This window comes from Carassius gibelio, chromosome B4 (assembly GCF_023724105.1).
Source record: "Carassius gibelio isolate Cgi1373 ecotype wild population from Czech Republic chromosome B4, carGib1.2-hapl.c, whole genome shotgun sequence".
Classification (NCBI taxonomy): Eukaryota; Metazoa; Chordata; class Actinopteri; order Cypriniformes; family Cyprinidae; genus Carassius; species Carassius gibelio.
The window spans coordinates 6,646,523-6,661,494 of NC_068399.1; the positions used below are offsets into that span (position 1 = coordinate 6,646,523).

At 39.9% G+C, this 14,972-nt stretch overlaps 2 protein-coding genes across 4 annotated transcripts in view; one reads left to right on the forward strand and one right to left on the reverse strand.

The window, feature by feature from the left end:
• Nucleotides 1-14,972, reverse strand: part of LOC127955913 (NACHT, LRR and PYD domains-containing protein 12) — a 389,353-nt gene that overhangs the window by 98,981 nt on the left and 275,400 nt on the right. The gene's annotated exons all lie outside the window — the stretch shown is intronic.
• On the forward strand, nt 1,190-14,582 carry LOC127956023 (gastrula zinc finger protein XlCGF7.1). Of its 3 annotated transcripts, none has more exons than XM_052553778.1 (3): nt 1,190-1,231; nt 1,855-2,153; nt 12,867-14,582. In XM_052553778.1, exons 2-3 carry the CDS (start codon nt 1,895-1,897, stop codon nt 13,571-13,573), a joined length of 966 nt encoding a protein of 321 aa, XP_052409738.1. In that variant the 5' UTR covers nt 1,190-1,231; nt 1,855-1,894; the 3' UTR covers nt 13,574-14,582. The 3 variants fall into 3 exon arrangements, with proteins under 3 accessions (XP_052409738.1, XP_052409739.1, XP_052409737.1); XM_052553779.1 differs by lacking the exon at nt 1,190-1,231 and adding an exon at nt 1,241-1,420; XM_052553777.1 differs by lacking the exon at nt 1,190-1,231 and adding an exon at nt 1,445-1,575.

The following is a 14,972-nucleotide window of genomic DNA, read 5'->3' on the forward strand; positions in this document are numbered from 1 at the left end:
TCAACAGATCACCAACAGCTTCATGGTTGCTGTTCATTGTTCTTCATATGTGATTTATTCTGGTTATACTAAAACAATTCTGGGAGCGTAAGGGGTCTGCCATTTATTTTGATCTAATTTTGTGATGTGTTTTTTTGTTTATGCTTTTCTTTGTAGTCAGGTCAATTATATCTTCATTTTATTTTAATAGTAGTTTTGTTTATTTTGGCCTTGGGCTTCTCCGAAGCTAATGCTCCTTATATTCATTTCACTTCTCTTTAATAAACTACTTTAAAAGTGATATGTGCCTTTGGTGATCTGTTGGCTGAGGTAGGAATCCCGTTGCCACCACTCGTTCCCCTCGCATCCTATTAAAATAGGTTGTATCAAGTTAATGTTTGCAGCAACCATAAAAAGTTTAGAATTGGACTTTTAAAAAATGTACCAGGTGCATACTACATACCTATTAAAAGCCACATTTTACTTAATAGACCAAAAACATTTTTTTTTTGTCAGTATATACAGTTGTTTATTTTTTTTCAGCAGCTGAAAGGGTTGTATATAGTTCATATAACTTTATTTGGTGTTTTCTTGCTGTCTGAAATTTAAAAAAGATGGTGTTTTTCTTCAAATATTTTGTAGTTTTGCAATGCTGTTTTATTCTAGCAAAGTGAGCGAAATGTCTCAAATTTAATTTAGTGTGTACTGTATGTGGTTTCTTTGAAGATAGAATTGACAGAAGTCGGTGACAAAATGTTCTTTGACACATCTAGAAACATAAAAAAAATCATAATTATAAATGCACGATTAAATAGCAAGATAAGTAAATAACAAATAAAATATGTAATATACGCACAGCGTGCATAATTAAGTTGATATTCTTCATATATTTTTTCCAAGCACATTTTACCAATTCCAAACCACGTCAATCTCAATAAACACTATTGTTATTTTGTATTTAATCATTTATAAGTGATATATAATTGTCCATGAAGCTGGACGTGAACTCCTTATTTTCATGTGTGCATAATTAAACTGGTTTTCTTTTACAGATAGTCTCTTTTTTTTCAAATAATTCTATCTATAAACTAAATGGTTTCTGCACTAAAACATTTATTTTAGACAAAAAAAAAAGATCAAAAAATCAATATTTCCTGTATGTACATATTTATGCGCTATACCGACTTTTATTTTGGACTGACGTGTGACGTCATAAGGCTGCGCTGCACTCCGGTGATTCGACTGAAGAAAGGTTTGCGTTTTAAGTATTGACAATTTATGTATATATCGATACAGAGAATTCGGCCTTTCACTCCCTCCCTCTTTTTACAAGCGATGTAAAATGAATGAAATATTATTGAATGTAATGTTATGAAGCTTTATCTAACGCTAAAGCACTATTTTGTGACTAGAGCACATCAACACAAGAGTAATAGAAACGGTGCGTCTAATTTCGTTCCGTATATTGTATATCTGCTTATCATAAACTTGAATCCACGGGCGAGTTCTGATAAGATTAATTGTTTTTCAAAATGATTCAGTGATTCGAACCGCTGGAATCACCGCAAGCTGACGTCACATGCTGATCAAAACAGTGTAAATGCAACGAGCACAACAGACACTTAAAACTACAACTTTTACAAGCTAATCACAGATGTTTTAATGTGTAATCGTTAAATATGATCTACAAATTATTAAATGCCAAATAAGTTTCAATATAAATAGTTTCATTTATTTGTAGTGCTAGTTTTCAGTGTTTGTAATCAGTCCGTTAACTATCATGCCGACTGCTGAACTGCACAGATGTAGAATTTTGTATTTATTTTTCTTTCTGATAATTATTCTCATCTTAAATATGACCATGTCCAAACACAGAAAAACTGGTGAAGCAGCTGAGATCCACGTATCAAGAAAGATGACGTTCATTAAAGTGGAGAGTGAAGACATGAAGATTGAAGAAGTATTTAGCATGAAACAAGAAGATACTGAGGACCAAACAAAGATGGCGCTTATTAAAGAGGAGAGCGAAGACCTGAAGATTGAAGAAACATTCAGTGTCAAACATGAAGATTCTGAGGAACAATCAAAAATTAGGTTTATTAAAGGGGAGAAAGAAGACATTAAGACTGAAAAAGCATTCATAGTCAAACATGAGGATACTGGGGAACAAACAGGTTGGTTTTCATTCTCAAAGCTGAACTCATTGATTTGAGTCTTATTATAATATCCAATTTTAAAGTGGTTTTATTTGACATGGAGAGGGTTGGCTCATGTGGACAGTTATGTTGAGATCACATGGCCAGATAAATACTAATGCTGCCATCAACCTGCGATCCTGCCTCCACACTGGACAGCAGTTATGACGTCACACATTTAATTGGAATAAAGAAATGCATAATTAGCCTAAGCAAACAAATATTTGGTGTAACATTAAAATTTTTATTTACTTCTGAAATGAAAACCTTTAAAGGCCATGTTGCAGGTTAACCACCACTGTCGATTAATGGGTACATAAATCACTCAAGATATGTATATCATTTTTAAAATGTCTCAAAAATGGTCTTAAAGACCTTTTTTTTTTACGTTTTTGGTATTAACGTTTTTTTTTTCCGCAAGTCGGCGATGACGTCACACTGGGGAGAAGTGGAGGAAAGGTAGCTTCAGCCTAATATTGAAACTATGGCGACTGACTGGGGTGAGGAAGAGGTGGCAACATGTATGATGGCCCGCCGCCTTATCATTTTGAACCAGCCAGACGTGAGAGGGCAAATGAGGAATTGCCAAAAACTGATGTCCGTTAAAGCTAATTAAATGCATGATCCGTGGAAAATGAGTGGAGAGTTGGTGAAGTGTCCTGGTGAGTTGCTATCATTTAGCAACGCAGCAATGAGCACTGGAACTAGTCTACGAGCAGCAGTGCACAATAACTTTATATTTAGTGGCAGTGATCATGACGTTAGTTCAGAGAAGTACCGTTAACCTTTGTCATAGTTTCGTAGTAAAGTACTGGTAAATTTTGTCTTTGTCATCTAGAAATAAAAGACATCATGCTAGCTATATGGGCGTTTCTAAGCGCTTCTCTCTTCCTCCGGTGAAAATGTTGTTGCAAACGTAGCCGCGTGTCTGTCGCTGTGTTTGGCAGGTGCTTGTGTGGGCGGTGCCGTCCCATGGAAACTGCGCTGGAAAGCTTGTGCTGTAGCGAAGTGAGTGCGTTTTTGTGTGTAGATGTAACATGCCTCACTCAGCATCCAGGATTTGAAGCATGCTGCCCGAATCCATTTGTGTAGCATACACCCATTTCAGGCAGGATCATGGTCCTCTTCAAGCCAGCACGCACGAGTATGTTAATTGTTTGTTTACTATTAAGTAAAACATGTTTCCAACATACTCATCCCTAGGCAATACCGGTACACTGCATACAGGCAGACTATACGCTGGGCATATGGAGTTCTTGGCAGGCATATAAGGAAGCCTCTACCCTCCTGTCTGGTTTCAGTTGTCAGTCAACAATTTCATAGTGGTGACGAAACCTATCATGGCTTTCAATGGCCTCGTTTGAATGAAAATGAATTATGTATATAATTACGTGAAATTTTGTATTTTTCAGTTTAAGATTTAAGATTTAAGTCATGCTTGTTCTGTTGTGATCACTTAACCGCCCTTAAAATGAAACAATACACCGAACGTGAATTCCAATAAAAACAGTTTATTAGTTTATCCCAAGTAATGGGAGTACATCACAGAAGAGAGAGACCAGTTGTAAGTCCTGATGAAATAAACAAATCTGAAAAGACTCAAGGGTTAGGCACAAAAAAAAATCAACAAATTACCTTGCAATACTGTGGTCTTACATGCGGGTCAGCTGATGGGTTGCTCTCTCTCTCTCGCTCACACACACAAAATACATGCATACATACATGCAGTGACATCGAAAGCACATAGAGCAGACACATAATGACCCAAGACAGAAGCGCACACCAGGTACAATGATTGGTAAACTATGTTGTTAATCTAAATTAGATAAAAGAAATTTCATGCAAACAAAAGAAAAAGAAAACCAGAGCACGCAGACAGAGCTCAAAACATGCAGCATGCAGAACCTTTTGTAAAACCACATGGAGCACACACAGTAGGCACAATAGCGGCGAGGTCCCACCACCAGCTACAATTAATGGTTCTTACAAAGACAAAAAAGGAATGATCTTGTGCAAACAACAAAGTAAAAAACCAAAGCAATAAATAGCACACAAAGTAGTAGCCTTGATAGCGGCTGATGGCCTCCTCCTTAGGAATTTGTTCGAAGGATTTGGCGATGGGGGCGGGTGTACAGGCTGACAGATTGGCGCTAACCTCTTGAAGAGCCTTTGGTGATTGTGCGTAGCTCTCCCAAAGGGCCTTGATTAATGATGTTGTATAACCTAGAGACATAATAATGATAATATACTGTTTAAAGATTGCCGTCACTGATGAGATGTCTCAATCTCCATGTCAAAATATGATACAACCGCATGACACGGTTTACCGTATGAAGCCTTCTCTTTGATGGGACGCACTACATAGGCACCTTTTCTAAACTGTGGGTATCGCACGCAAAACTTCTCTGTTCCATCGCTTCTTCGTGCGGTCTCTCTGTTTGCATTGAAGTTATAATGTAGTGCCGCTAAGAGAAGTCTACAGAATAGCAAATTTGCAAACACATTTGAAACAAAATTCTTGTGCATGTATGATAAAATACTGCATTATGAATTCCATTGCAGAGCACTGACCTACTATACATGCCTAGGTATGAAAATCCAGTGTGCTTGGGCGCGAAGTGTAGGATGAGGGAGTGGAAGGCTTCAAGGGAGAAAGTCTGGTGCTGTGGAGACAGCTGTCTCACATCCTTCAGTAAGGACGTCTTTGTGACAATGCTTTCCAGTTTTATTGCTACCATTGAGCCTGCAAAGACCAAGATATGTAGACAGACAGACAGACAGACAGCTAGATAGTTCATACTTTTCCCAATGTGACACACATCAAAATAATGCCGTGTTCCCTCAGGACACAGCTCTTGTCTCACCCGTTTGGCAACCTAAAGAGTAGAAAGCAACCTTTGTGGATGCTTGCACTGTCTGGCCATCAGTGCGTCAGCAAAAGAACAAACCAGAGGGTTGCTGGTCCAAGCATTATAATGATAAAAGACATGATAAAGCCCTATGCATGGTTGTAGTAGTGGAAACGTGCTAAATAAGTTGCAGTACACAGACTTAATTTCTTTGTCGTATGATATCAGGCTTATCTGAACAAGTTGCACATCCACCACCTTGTTCACTTTCTTCTCTATCAACGAGTATGAGCCATACTTTGGAGAGCCCCCTTGAGAATCAGACCTGGAGATAATTACAAATTTGAGTTTTGTTTCAAGTTTTTATTAACCAGTGTCTGTAAAGACAATCCACCAAGTCATCTGCGATATAGAATCCAGGTTGTATGTAAAATTAAGTAATGCCATAGAATAAACAATTCTGCTTTACCTGCAGTCACCAGCAACAACTAGGCCTCCATCCATTGCCTTGAGGTCACTCAGACTCTTGACCTGATCGTTCTGCCAGGCCTGAATGATGACCGGGATCATGTAATGGCACTAATGACAAAAGTAGGGGCTCACGCTGATGCACTGAAGGCCAAACAGGGTCATCATTCGCAACGTCTGGGAGGTCAAACATCCAGTAAAATGAATGGCCCCACTTAAAAGGAGGTTGCAGGCTGGGTATTCCTGTGTAGGATCGGCTGGTTTTGCCAGAAACGCTGGTAACCACATGATGCATATGTAAAAAAAAAATCAACAGTAAATAAGGATTCAATATAGAGTAAGTACTGTACACTACTGGTCAAATATTTCTTGTATTTAAATGGAAACACACATGAGATTAACCTGCATAGGAAATATAGCAAGCAGAACATGATGACATTGTCAGAGTAAGGCCAGTGACACACTGGCTGTGTGGCGTGAGCGTGGCGTTTCTGCTGCGTGTCAGTTGCGTGGCGGCTGCTTCGCGTTTTCTGTGTTCAGGACTAGTGAGGGGGGTGGAAGTTTGCATCCTGAAAGTTGTTTGAGTTCCCACACTGACCATCTTGGGCTTAAGGTTCACTTGCACAGCTGTGGCAGAGGCAGTAAACATACCCACACATATGACAATAATGGCAAATCTAAGAGGTTATGTTTTTGTCTAAACTTTGTTTTAATTTCATCAACGTGTATGCAAATGTCCTGCATGCATACAATTTGGCAACGTTTGTGTTTAAACAGCATATCAACCTCTCAAACATTGAATTATCCCAGAAATACCCAAGATTTACCATGAGACATTCCAGGGGGCTTCAAATTACATTGTCTCACTGTGTCACAAGTGGAGGAGGAGGGCAAGGGGTCATCTATTGCAGCCCCGACACTGTCCGTGGTCTCCTGTTTTGAGGCATCTGTCAACATCTTGCGCAAAGAAAATGAAAATGGTCAACAACGCGATCATCATTAAATACATATGAAAGAAAACCGTAAGTCAAATTCCATCCACTTTAAAATCAAGCAGCTAAATGAAACACACACACACACACTGATGTGAAAGTCGCTTAGCAAACACTAACTTTAGCCAAGGCGCTACCTAGCTAAATATCTAGGTGCTAACTAGCTAAATATGACAAGCTTCTTTACATTGCCCTTTAATTTTGGTTCATATTCATGAGTCACGAAATGGCTTTTCTGATGTCAGACTGATCATGGCTGTAGTGGAGGAGAAACACGTTATGTAGTATACACAGGGATAGCTAACGTAAGCACCGATGTTAGAGCTTTTGGTCTTGGGACAGGACAGGCAGAGAGGTGCATGTGCACAGACGGCACGGTGGTACGAATAAGCTGTACCTGGCTCAGCCTCTTCAGCCCAAGAGAAACCATCCTGATATCCCCTAAGTCGTAATCCTCCTCCTTGAAATGCGCGCTGCAGATCTTCGAGTTTTTGGTGACGGAGGTCATTGAAAAAATTGCTCGCCTAACCCGGACAAATTGTACCCACTGTCTGAGGGTTGCCTTGTCCTTCATAGGGAAGCCATGGACCCTGTGTCCTGTTTGGGTGGAGTTTTTACACCCAGCACAAACACAGTAGTTCACCATTGTCAATTATATATCTCTAGCTGCTAGCTAGCTATGCTATCGTTATGCTATCTGGCTGTCTGCCTATCTCTCTTTATACTAGCCTATCTATCTATATATATATCTATGTATTTATCTATTTATCTATAATCTGCGCTATCTGAATACTCTCGTCTACCACTCATCTCTCTAATCACTCTCAATGCTCTCAAGGCAGGCTTTGGTAAATTCTCTCCCCAACGTGATGTAATACAATGCAATGAAAAGAGAATCGTTTCAAACCGCTGTAAGATAGTACATACTTTTTCGTATTATATTCCTTTTTATTTCGTATTAATATTTCCTTTTAACGTGTACATTTTTTACAAAGTTCATCGTTCTGAAAAGCAAGGTGTTCTTTGATTGGACAGTTTCAGTGTGTTGTGATTGGCCGGATGACAGCAATGTTACGCCCTTTACCCTAATGTAATGCCATCTACCAGCATGTCAAGACAAATCCAATCCAATAAATCCCATTATAAACAAGGCATTTGTTGCATCCAGTGGGCACATAATTACTGAATTTACTGAAACTTTTTGTGTTTTTTTTTTGTGTTTTAGTTGCGTTGCTTCGTGCCGCGTAAACATAAAACCATGTCTGCATTTGTGATTTGGTGAAATGACAAACACGAGCGCTACTCTGCTCAAAACTCATGTTTGATTCATCAGTGGCAAATTCTTTAAATACCATATTTTTCGGACTATAAGTTGCACCTAAGTAAAGTTGCATCAGTCCAAATATACGTCATGACGAGGAAACAAAACATATATAAGTCGCACTGGACTATAAGTCGCATCTATTTAGAACCAAGAATCAAGAGAAAACATTACCTTCTACAGCCGCGAGAATGCGCTCTATGTCTTCAGTGTAGACTACAGGAGCACTGAGCAGCATAGAGCGCCCTCTCATGGCTGTAGACTGTAATGTTTTATCTTGGTTCATTTCTCTTGGTTCTTGTCAAATTAATTTTAATAAATAAGTTGCACCTGACTATAAGTCGCAGGACCAGCCAAACTCTGAAAAAAGTGTGACTTATAGTCCGGAAAATATGGTATATAAAACATACTTACATGCTGTGAGTCAGAACAGCCCGCAGATCAGCAAACAGTCCTCTATAAAATGCATTGCACACATCTAAATAGGGCCTTTTGCACCGCTTTATTTTCAGAACTAAATGTACAGTAGTAAAGTACTGGGACGATTTCCCAGTACCATTTAATTGCATTTGCGTCTACCATGTGTACTAGGACACGATGTAAGCCGGTCGACAACAATGCCATTTGTGCGTGACGTTCAACAACATTAACAAAAAAGAATAACAAAAGGAGGATGGAGGACGCTGTGATCAGGGCGGTGTTTTTTTGTCTTGCTGGTTTCACAATAATGAACATGGAATGTCATTGTATACGTAAAGCGATTGAAAGAACGGAATGGAGGACTAAGAATCTCAAATGTCAACTGGCAGTGCTACATTTGCTACAAGTGCCTACACTTCATCCGTCCGTCCATCTATCGCTGTTTATCATACTTGTGAAATAAGTTGACAGTGTTTACAGGATGTTTACAATGTGTTTTAAATCATGGTGGGTGAGGGCGTTTTCGAATGCGTCTGGCCAATCAGTGTCTACTTACATCACGGTTAGTAATAGTTGTGCTGGTTAGACCCTGCTTTGGAGTAGGAGCTAATTTGGTTCTCGAAAAAGGCAGTCAGGTAGTAAAATTGCACCTAGTAACTACGGTGCAGAAACACCCAAAACTGGGTAGTTCCAAAATGAGTTCTGGTACTAAGAAAAGACATGTGGAGGCATGTTAGAACGAGCCATTTTAGGTAGGGCTGTAGTGATACACTAATCTCACGATACGATGCGATACCCGATATTCAGCTCACGATACAATATATATCACGATATTCAGCCATAGATGCGATTCGATACGATTCGATTCTATATAATTTGATACTTTTACATCATTTTCTGATAGATTTAAAGGGCACAGAGTGATTTTGTTGACATCTTGTGAGCGTTTCATTTACTTGGATTTAATTAATTGAAATGAAAACTCAAAAAACATCAGACAGCTTGCAAAATAAATGCTGGACAAAATTAATCAAAGATGTGTTGAGAAAAGTATTTATTGAAACAGTGCCAACTGTAGCTTACAAGCCTTTGAAAAGTAAATAAAGTGCAAGATTGCAATTAGCAATTAACAATGGAGTTAAAGTGCAAGTGGCCTGTTCTGAACAGTCTAGCCGTCAGGTAAGTAAACATAGTAGGACCATGGCTACTAAATGTCACTAGTAAGAACATTTAACTTAAAACTTAAGCTGAGTATTTTAAGGCCTGTAAGCCTACACGTATGTGAGGTAGCCAGTCTAGCCAGCAGAAAAAAATAAACCATGGCAGCCAGACAATAATTCAAGTTGAAAAATGTTTTACCCATCTTAGCAAAGTAGCTTAAGGCCTTAAGTGAACACTAAACAAACTCCCTTCTCCACATAACTGCAGTCCAAGTGATCTACATTGTCTTCAGATTTTTGTTCAGGAAAATAATTTGATCCACATGCTCTGGAAGAAGTGCACTTCTCTGAGCAGTGATGATATCTCCGGCAGTGGAAAAGACCCTCTCAGAGGAAACACTAGTGCCAGGGACACAGAGGTACCTTTTAGCAAGTTGTGACAAGAGTGGATACTGATACTGGTGCTCCTTCCACCAGACCAGTGGATCTTCTTTCACTTCCAAGAGATCTGCCTCCTTGTAGCGGGTCATCTGCTCCTTGGCCTCGTCCTCTTGGGTATTTTTCTTAGTTTGTGCTGCACCACCACCGTATCGTTCACCAAGAAGGGCAGCCAGTGGACAAGACGGCCTTGGATTCCTGGGTGGGGGATGCTGACCTTCAAAAAAAAAAAAACATTACTTATAGTTAAGCACACTCCAAAATTCCTACACAGAAGTTCAGACAACACAGGGCGCTTCACTGGATAACAATGGGTAATACTACTGACCTTGACTTTGCACTCCTTCCATGAATTGCTCTCCTTCATCCACAGCGTCTTCATCTTCTTTAGATGCCATCCCCTCATCATCAGCACGAGCATTTGCTGTGCCCTCTTCATCCACACTCCAAAGAATCTAAGTTAAATAAGTCAACATGAAATGTGCTTTTATTGTATAAATCTTTTAATTAATATATTAAATATGCCTTTAAACCTGTTAACATTATAGTATTTAATTATGCTTTTAAAACTACTTAATATTTATCTATTTTAAACTGATGTAGGATTTGCCTTTTAAATTAGCAGTACCATCACTGTCTTACCATACCTCTGATGGCTGCATGCTCAGTCTTGCAGCCTCAACAATCAGTCCATCATAAACTTCCTGTCTTTCATCTTCTGTCAGGAAGGGAAGACTTTTGAATCTTGGATCCATCGCTGAACATGCATGGAGAGTTGCCTTGAGGTCAATGTACCTCTTCTGAAGATCCCCAGCCATGGCAGCCTTCATCTCTTTTATGACTGCAGATTCACCTTCGATTGGTTTCAATCCATTAATCAATGTGTCCTGGAGGGGTGCGACGACTGACAGTGTGGGGGTCTTTTCCTTGGACATGTACTGTGTAGCCTCTTTCATGGGCTTTAGAGCACTGACTACTTCTTCAGCTGTTGTCACGTCTGACTCAGTCAGTGTGCACAGATCTTTCTCGGTCTTCCTGACTTCACTCGAGAGCAGGCTTGCGCAGATTGCCGGTTGTTGCTCCAGGAATCTTTCCAGCATATCATGCGCACTATTCCATCTGTAGTTTAATAAAAGAAATATACTTTATTTATATTTTATTTACAGACAGCATGGATGCTTTACATAAAAGACTAAACAAATTAAATAATAATGTAATTAATAAGTAATAAATAAAAAACTATCCACACACTAACCTGGTAACTACATCCGTCATCAACTTGTGCTCTGGTAGTCGTAGAAGCCTCTGTTTCTCTTTCAGCATGTGGCTGGCTGTGGTGCTCCGTCTGAAGAAACTCACAATGCGTCGCACCCTTCCCAGCAGGCGTGCGACTGCTGTGATTTTGAGGGCACGTTGTGCAGCTAGATTTAGTGTATGTGCATAACATTTGACATGAAGTGTGAATGCTGCCTCCTCAGCTGCGATTGTCATATTTGACGCATTGTCAGTGACGATTACTGGATCCTTTTCTTTGATTCCCCACTCCGCGACGGCCTTTGTCAGATGTTCTGCCAGGTTGTGTCCGGTGTGGCTCTCGGGCATGTCCCTGGTTTGTAAAACATACGTAACGAGCTCCCATTCCTCGTTGATAAAGTGGGCCGTGATGGTGACATATGCTTCAGTTGTGCGCGAGGTCAAGCCGTCGCACGTCAGGGCAACTCTCTCCGCGCTGGCCAGGGAAGCTTTAACGTGTGCCCTTGTCTGAGAGTACAGCCCGGGAATGCAAACCTTGGTGAGGTGTTCGCGGGTTGGAATAGGATAGCGGGGCTCCATCTCGTTCACCATGCGCCTAAAGCCTGGGTTTTCCACCACTGAATACGGTCTCAAATCCTGACAAATAAAGTAGGCAATGGACTCTGTAATTTTCTGCGACCGTGGTGAAGCAGATGGAAACTTGTGGGAACAACCACCATCAATGTCCAGCGTAGTCTGTTTTGGGTCACGCGGCCGATGCTGCTTTGGGTCCTCCGTAAGCTTAAACTTTTCCAGGTGGTGATGTTTTAAGTGCGATCGTAAATTTGTGGTATTGCCGGAATATTTTACATTAGTGCCACATAGCTTACAAACCGCGACGCTTTTATCCAAGTCGTTGCTTTCCTTCTTTTTTTTAAAACCAAAGTGCTCCCACACATCTGCTTTGAAGCAGGCGGGTGCCGGATTTATATTCGCCGCCATTCTCTGAATATCCTCGCTCTGACTTCGTAAACAGGAAGAGGTAGTCTGTGTAAACTTAGTACGGGTAACTTGCTCTACAGCAACACTAGCGGCTGGCTGACCAAAATCACTCTTCCTGCAACGCCAACGGGGGTAAACACGGGGAATTTGAATGGGACATATGTATCGATACTCGCGGCTAAAAAATCGATACTTTCTTTGGAAAAAAAATATCGATTTATATCGCAGAATCGATAAAATCGCCCAGCCCTAATTTTAGGGGATGTGGTTGACTCTCTTAACTTTTATAAATATTTGAGACGTTAGTCTTTGCAACTTTACAGATCTTCTTGTAACATCCCAAAGAGAAAGGAAAATTAAATGTTTAGAAGAGCTTTTTTTTTTCACCTGTTTAATTTTTTATTTTATTTTTTATAAATAATTATTTGTGATCAAACAATAACTGGCAGACCCCCAGTTAAAGACTCTTGTCCTAAAGAAAGTTAATTGTTTGCAATGTGGTGAAGGACAGTGGTTCTCAACTCTGGCACTTGAGGTCCCTTCTCCTGAGGAGTTTAGCTCCAGCCTTGATGAAACTGACATGCTATTTAGCTTTCTAGTAAATAAAGAAGACCTTGATTAGCATGCCCAGGTGTGTTTGATTTGGTTTAGAGCTAAACTCTGTTGGATAATGGCCCTCCAGAGCAGGTTTGCACACCCCTGGGTTTAGGATCTAGCATACATCTTGTTGGTTTTCATACATTTTATCTAAATGTTTTGTCTTGTGCTATTAAACTGTGGTTTTATTTATGTTTTTTTTTTCACCTTAGATCTACTGGCACTGAAAGAGGATAAAGAAGTACTCAATGAAACTGAAAAAGATCAATATGAGAACCTTCAAAGGACAGTAACCAGAAGTTTCGTTCAACAGGACATCCCTAAAGATCAAACTGGGGAAAGATTCTCTAATAAAGTAAGTCATGAGAGGCACATAAAGATTCACACTGGAGAAAAGCCTTTCATATGCGTTCAGTGTGGAAAATGTTTCACTCTAAAAGAAAACTTCAACAGGCATGTGAGATCTCACAGTGAAGAGAAGCCTTACACATGCCAACAGTGTGGTGTGAGTTTTGCTCAACATGGACACCTTGAAATCCACATGAAGTTTCATACTGGCGAGAGCCCTTTTACTTGCCAACATTGTGGAAAATGTTTTGCTTGTAAATCCATTCTTGAAAGACACTTAATAATTCACACTGGAGTAAAGCGGTTTGCATGCCCTCAGTGCGGAAAATGTTTCAATCAACGAGGAAACCTCAAAGCCCACATTAGAACACACAGTAGAAAGAGTGCCTTCATCTGCCAACAGTGTGGAAAGAGTTTCACTCATATAGGGAGTCTCAACGGGCACATGAGGACTCACACCGGAGAAACACCTTTCACGTGCCAACAGTGTGGAGACAGTTTTGCTCACAATGGAAACCTTAAACTCCACATGAGAATCCACACTGGAGAAAAGCCTTACAGTGTGTCATAAGTTAAACTCAAATCCTCAACAGACACATGAGAATTCACACTGGAGAGAGCTCAGTTATGTTTCAACACTTCTACATTTAAAACTCCAGCATACATAATGTTATTGACCTGAACTGATTTAAACTAAAGAATGACAGTATTGGCTTTTTGGAGTTGCTTTACAATATAATCTAAGGCTGCATTTACACTGCAGGTCTTGATGCCCAAATCCGATTTTCTGACTATATCCAATTTTTTTGACGACCTGCTAACATCATCTTTTAAAAGTGACCCGTATCCGATTTTTGCATTTACACTATACACTGCTGAAACTACCAAACGTAGACTTTCTGACCCGGAAAAGTAAGTAAAACATCACGAAATACAATGGATGCAGATGCAAATAAAATTATACAGTGTTTTGCTTTGTATTTGTTTTTTTAAGCTTTCTATCGTAGTTGGCACTGTAGCCACGAGCGCTTAAAACCGTACCTCCCCATATCTCATAAAATGTCTTCAAACACAGATTTATTTCTGTAACAATCCTGCATTTTTCTCTGCACCAAAGACTTAAAAGACGTGAAACCCTCCGCATTGCTCCACTGTGTGTATCCTTCATCCTCCATCGCGCCAATAAGTCATGTGATCTCAGTTGGTGTCCACCTGAGTTGACGTCACTTTTTTTAATGTCGTACGACTCGCATTTACTGGGGAATATCCAATTTGTCTGCTTACATGGCACACGAAAATTCATATCTGATTTATTGCCACATGAATGTGGCCTGAATCCGATCAGAGAAAATAAGGATCCATGCGTTTTTTACCTGCTTACACGTTCACCGGTCATATCCCATCTGTGCCACATGAGAGGAAAAAATCGGAATTGGGTCACTTGGACCATGCAGTGTAAATGGGGCCTAAATGGGCTTCATAGTTCCATGATTAATTACTGTATTGTTTATCTCTGTGAAGCTGCTTTGATGCAATCCATATTGTGTAAAGTTCTATTGAATAAAGATGACTTGACATAAGAGTTCTCACTGGAGTGAATTATTTCACCAACCCTCGTGATCAGGATTACTCGGTTCTTTTCATTGGAGTTGAAAATACCTGCGCAGTCCACCCATATTTTCTTTTCACTAACAATAAATATAAATTCTTGCATCAATCGTGCAGCAGTAGGCAGGCGTGACATGCTCTCTATTATGGATTTAAAGAAAGGAATAAAATATGTTAAGTATGTTAATAAGTGTACAATTGCATTGTCTTCGTTCACATAGGCACGAACTGATTGGCAGCTGCTTTTAGTGGAGCCTTCACTGATTGCCTCTACTGTTTGAAGCATTTGGTACATTCACCTGAGTGATGTCACCTTCCAATACAAACACACACCATAGTATAGTCTCGCCCCTGACAATGAC

Excerpts from the sequence above, each read along its gene's own strand:
- LOC127956023 (XM_052553777.1), top strand. Across the intron at positions 2,154-12,866 it reads GGATACTGGGGAACAAACAG|ATCTACTGGCACTGAAAGAG; the intron begins GTTGGTTTTCAT and ends TTTTCACCTTAG.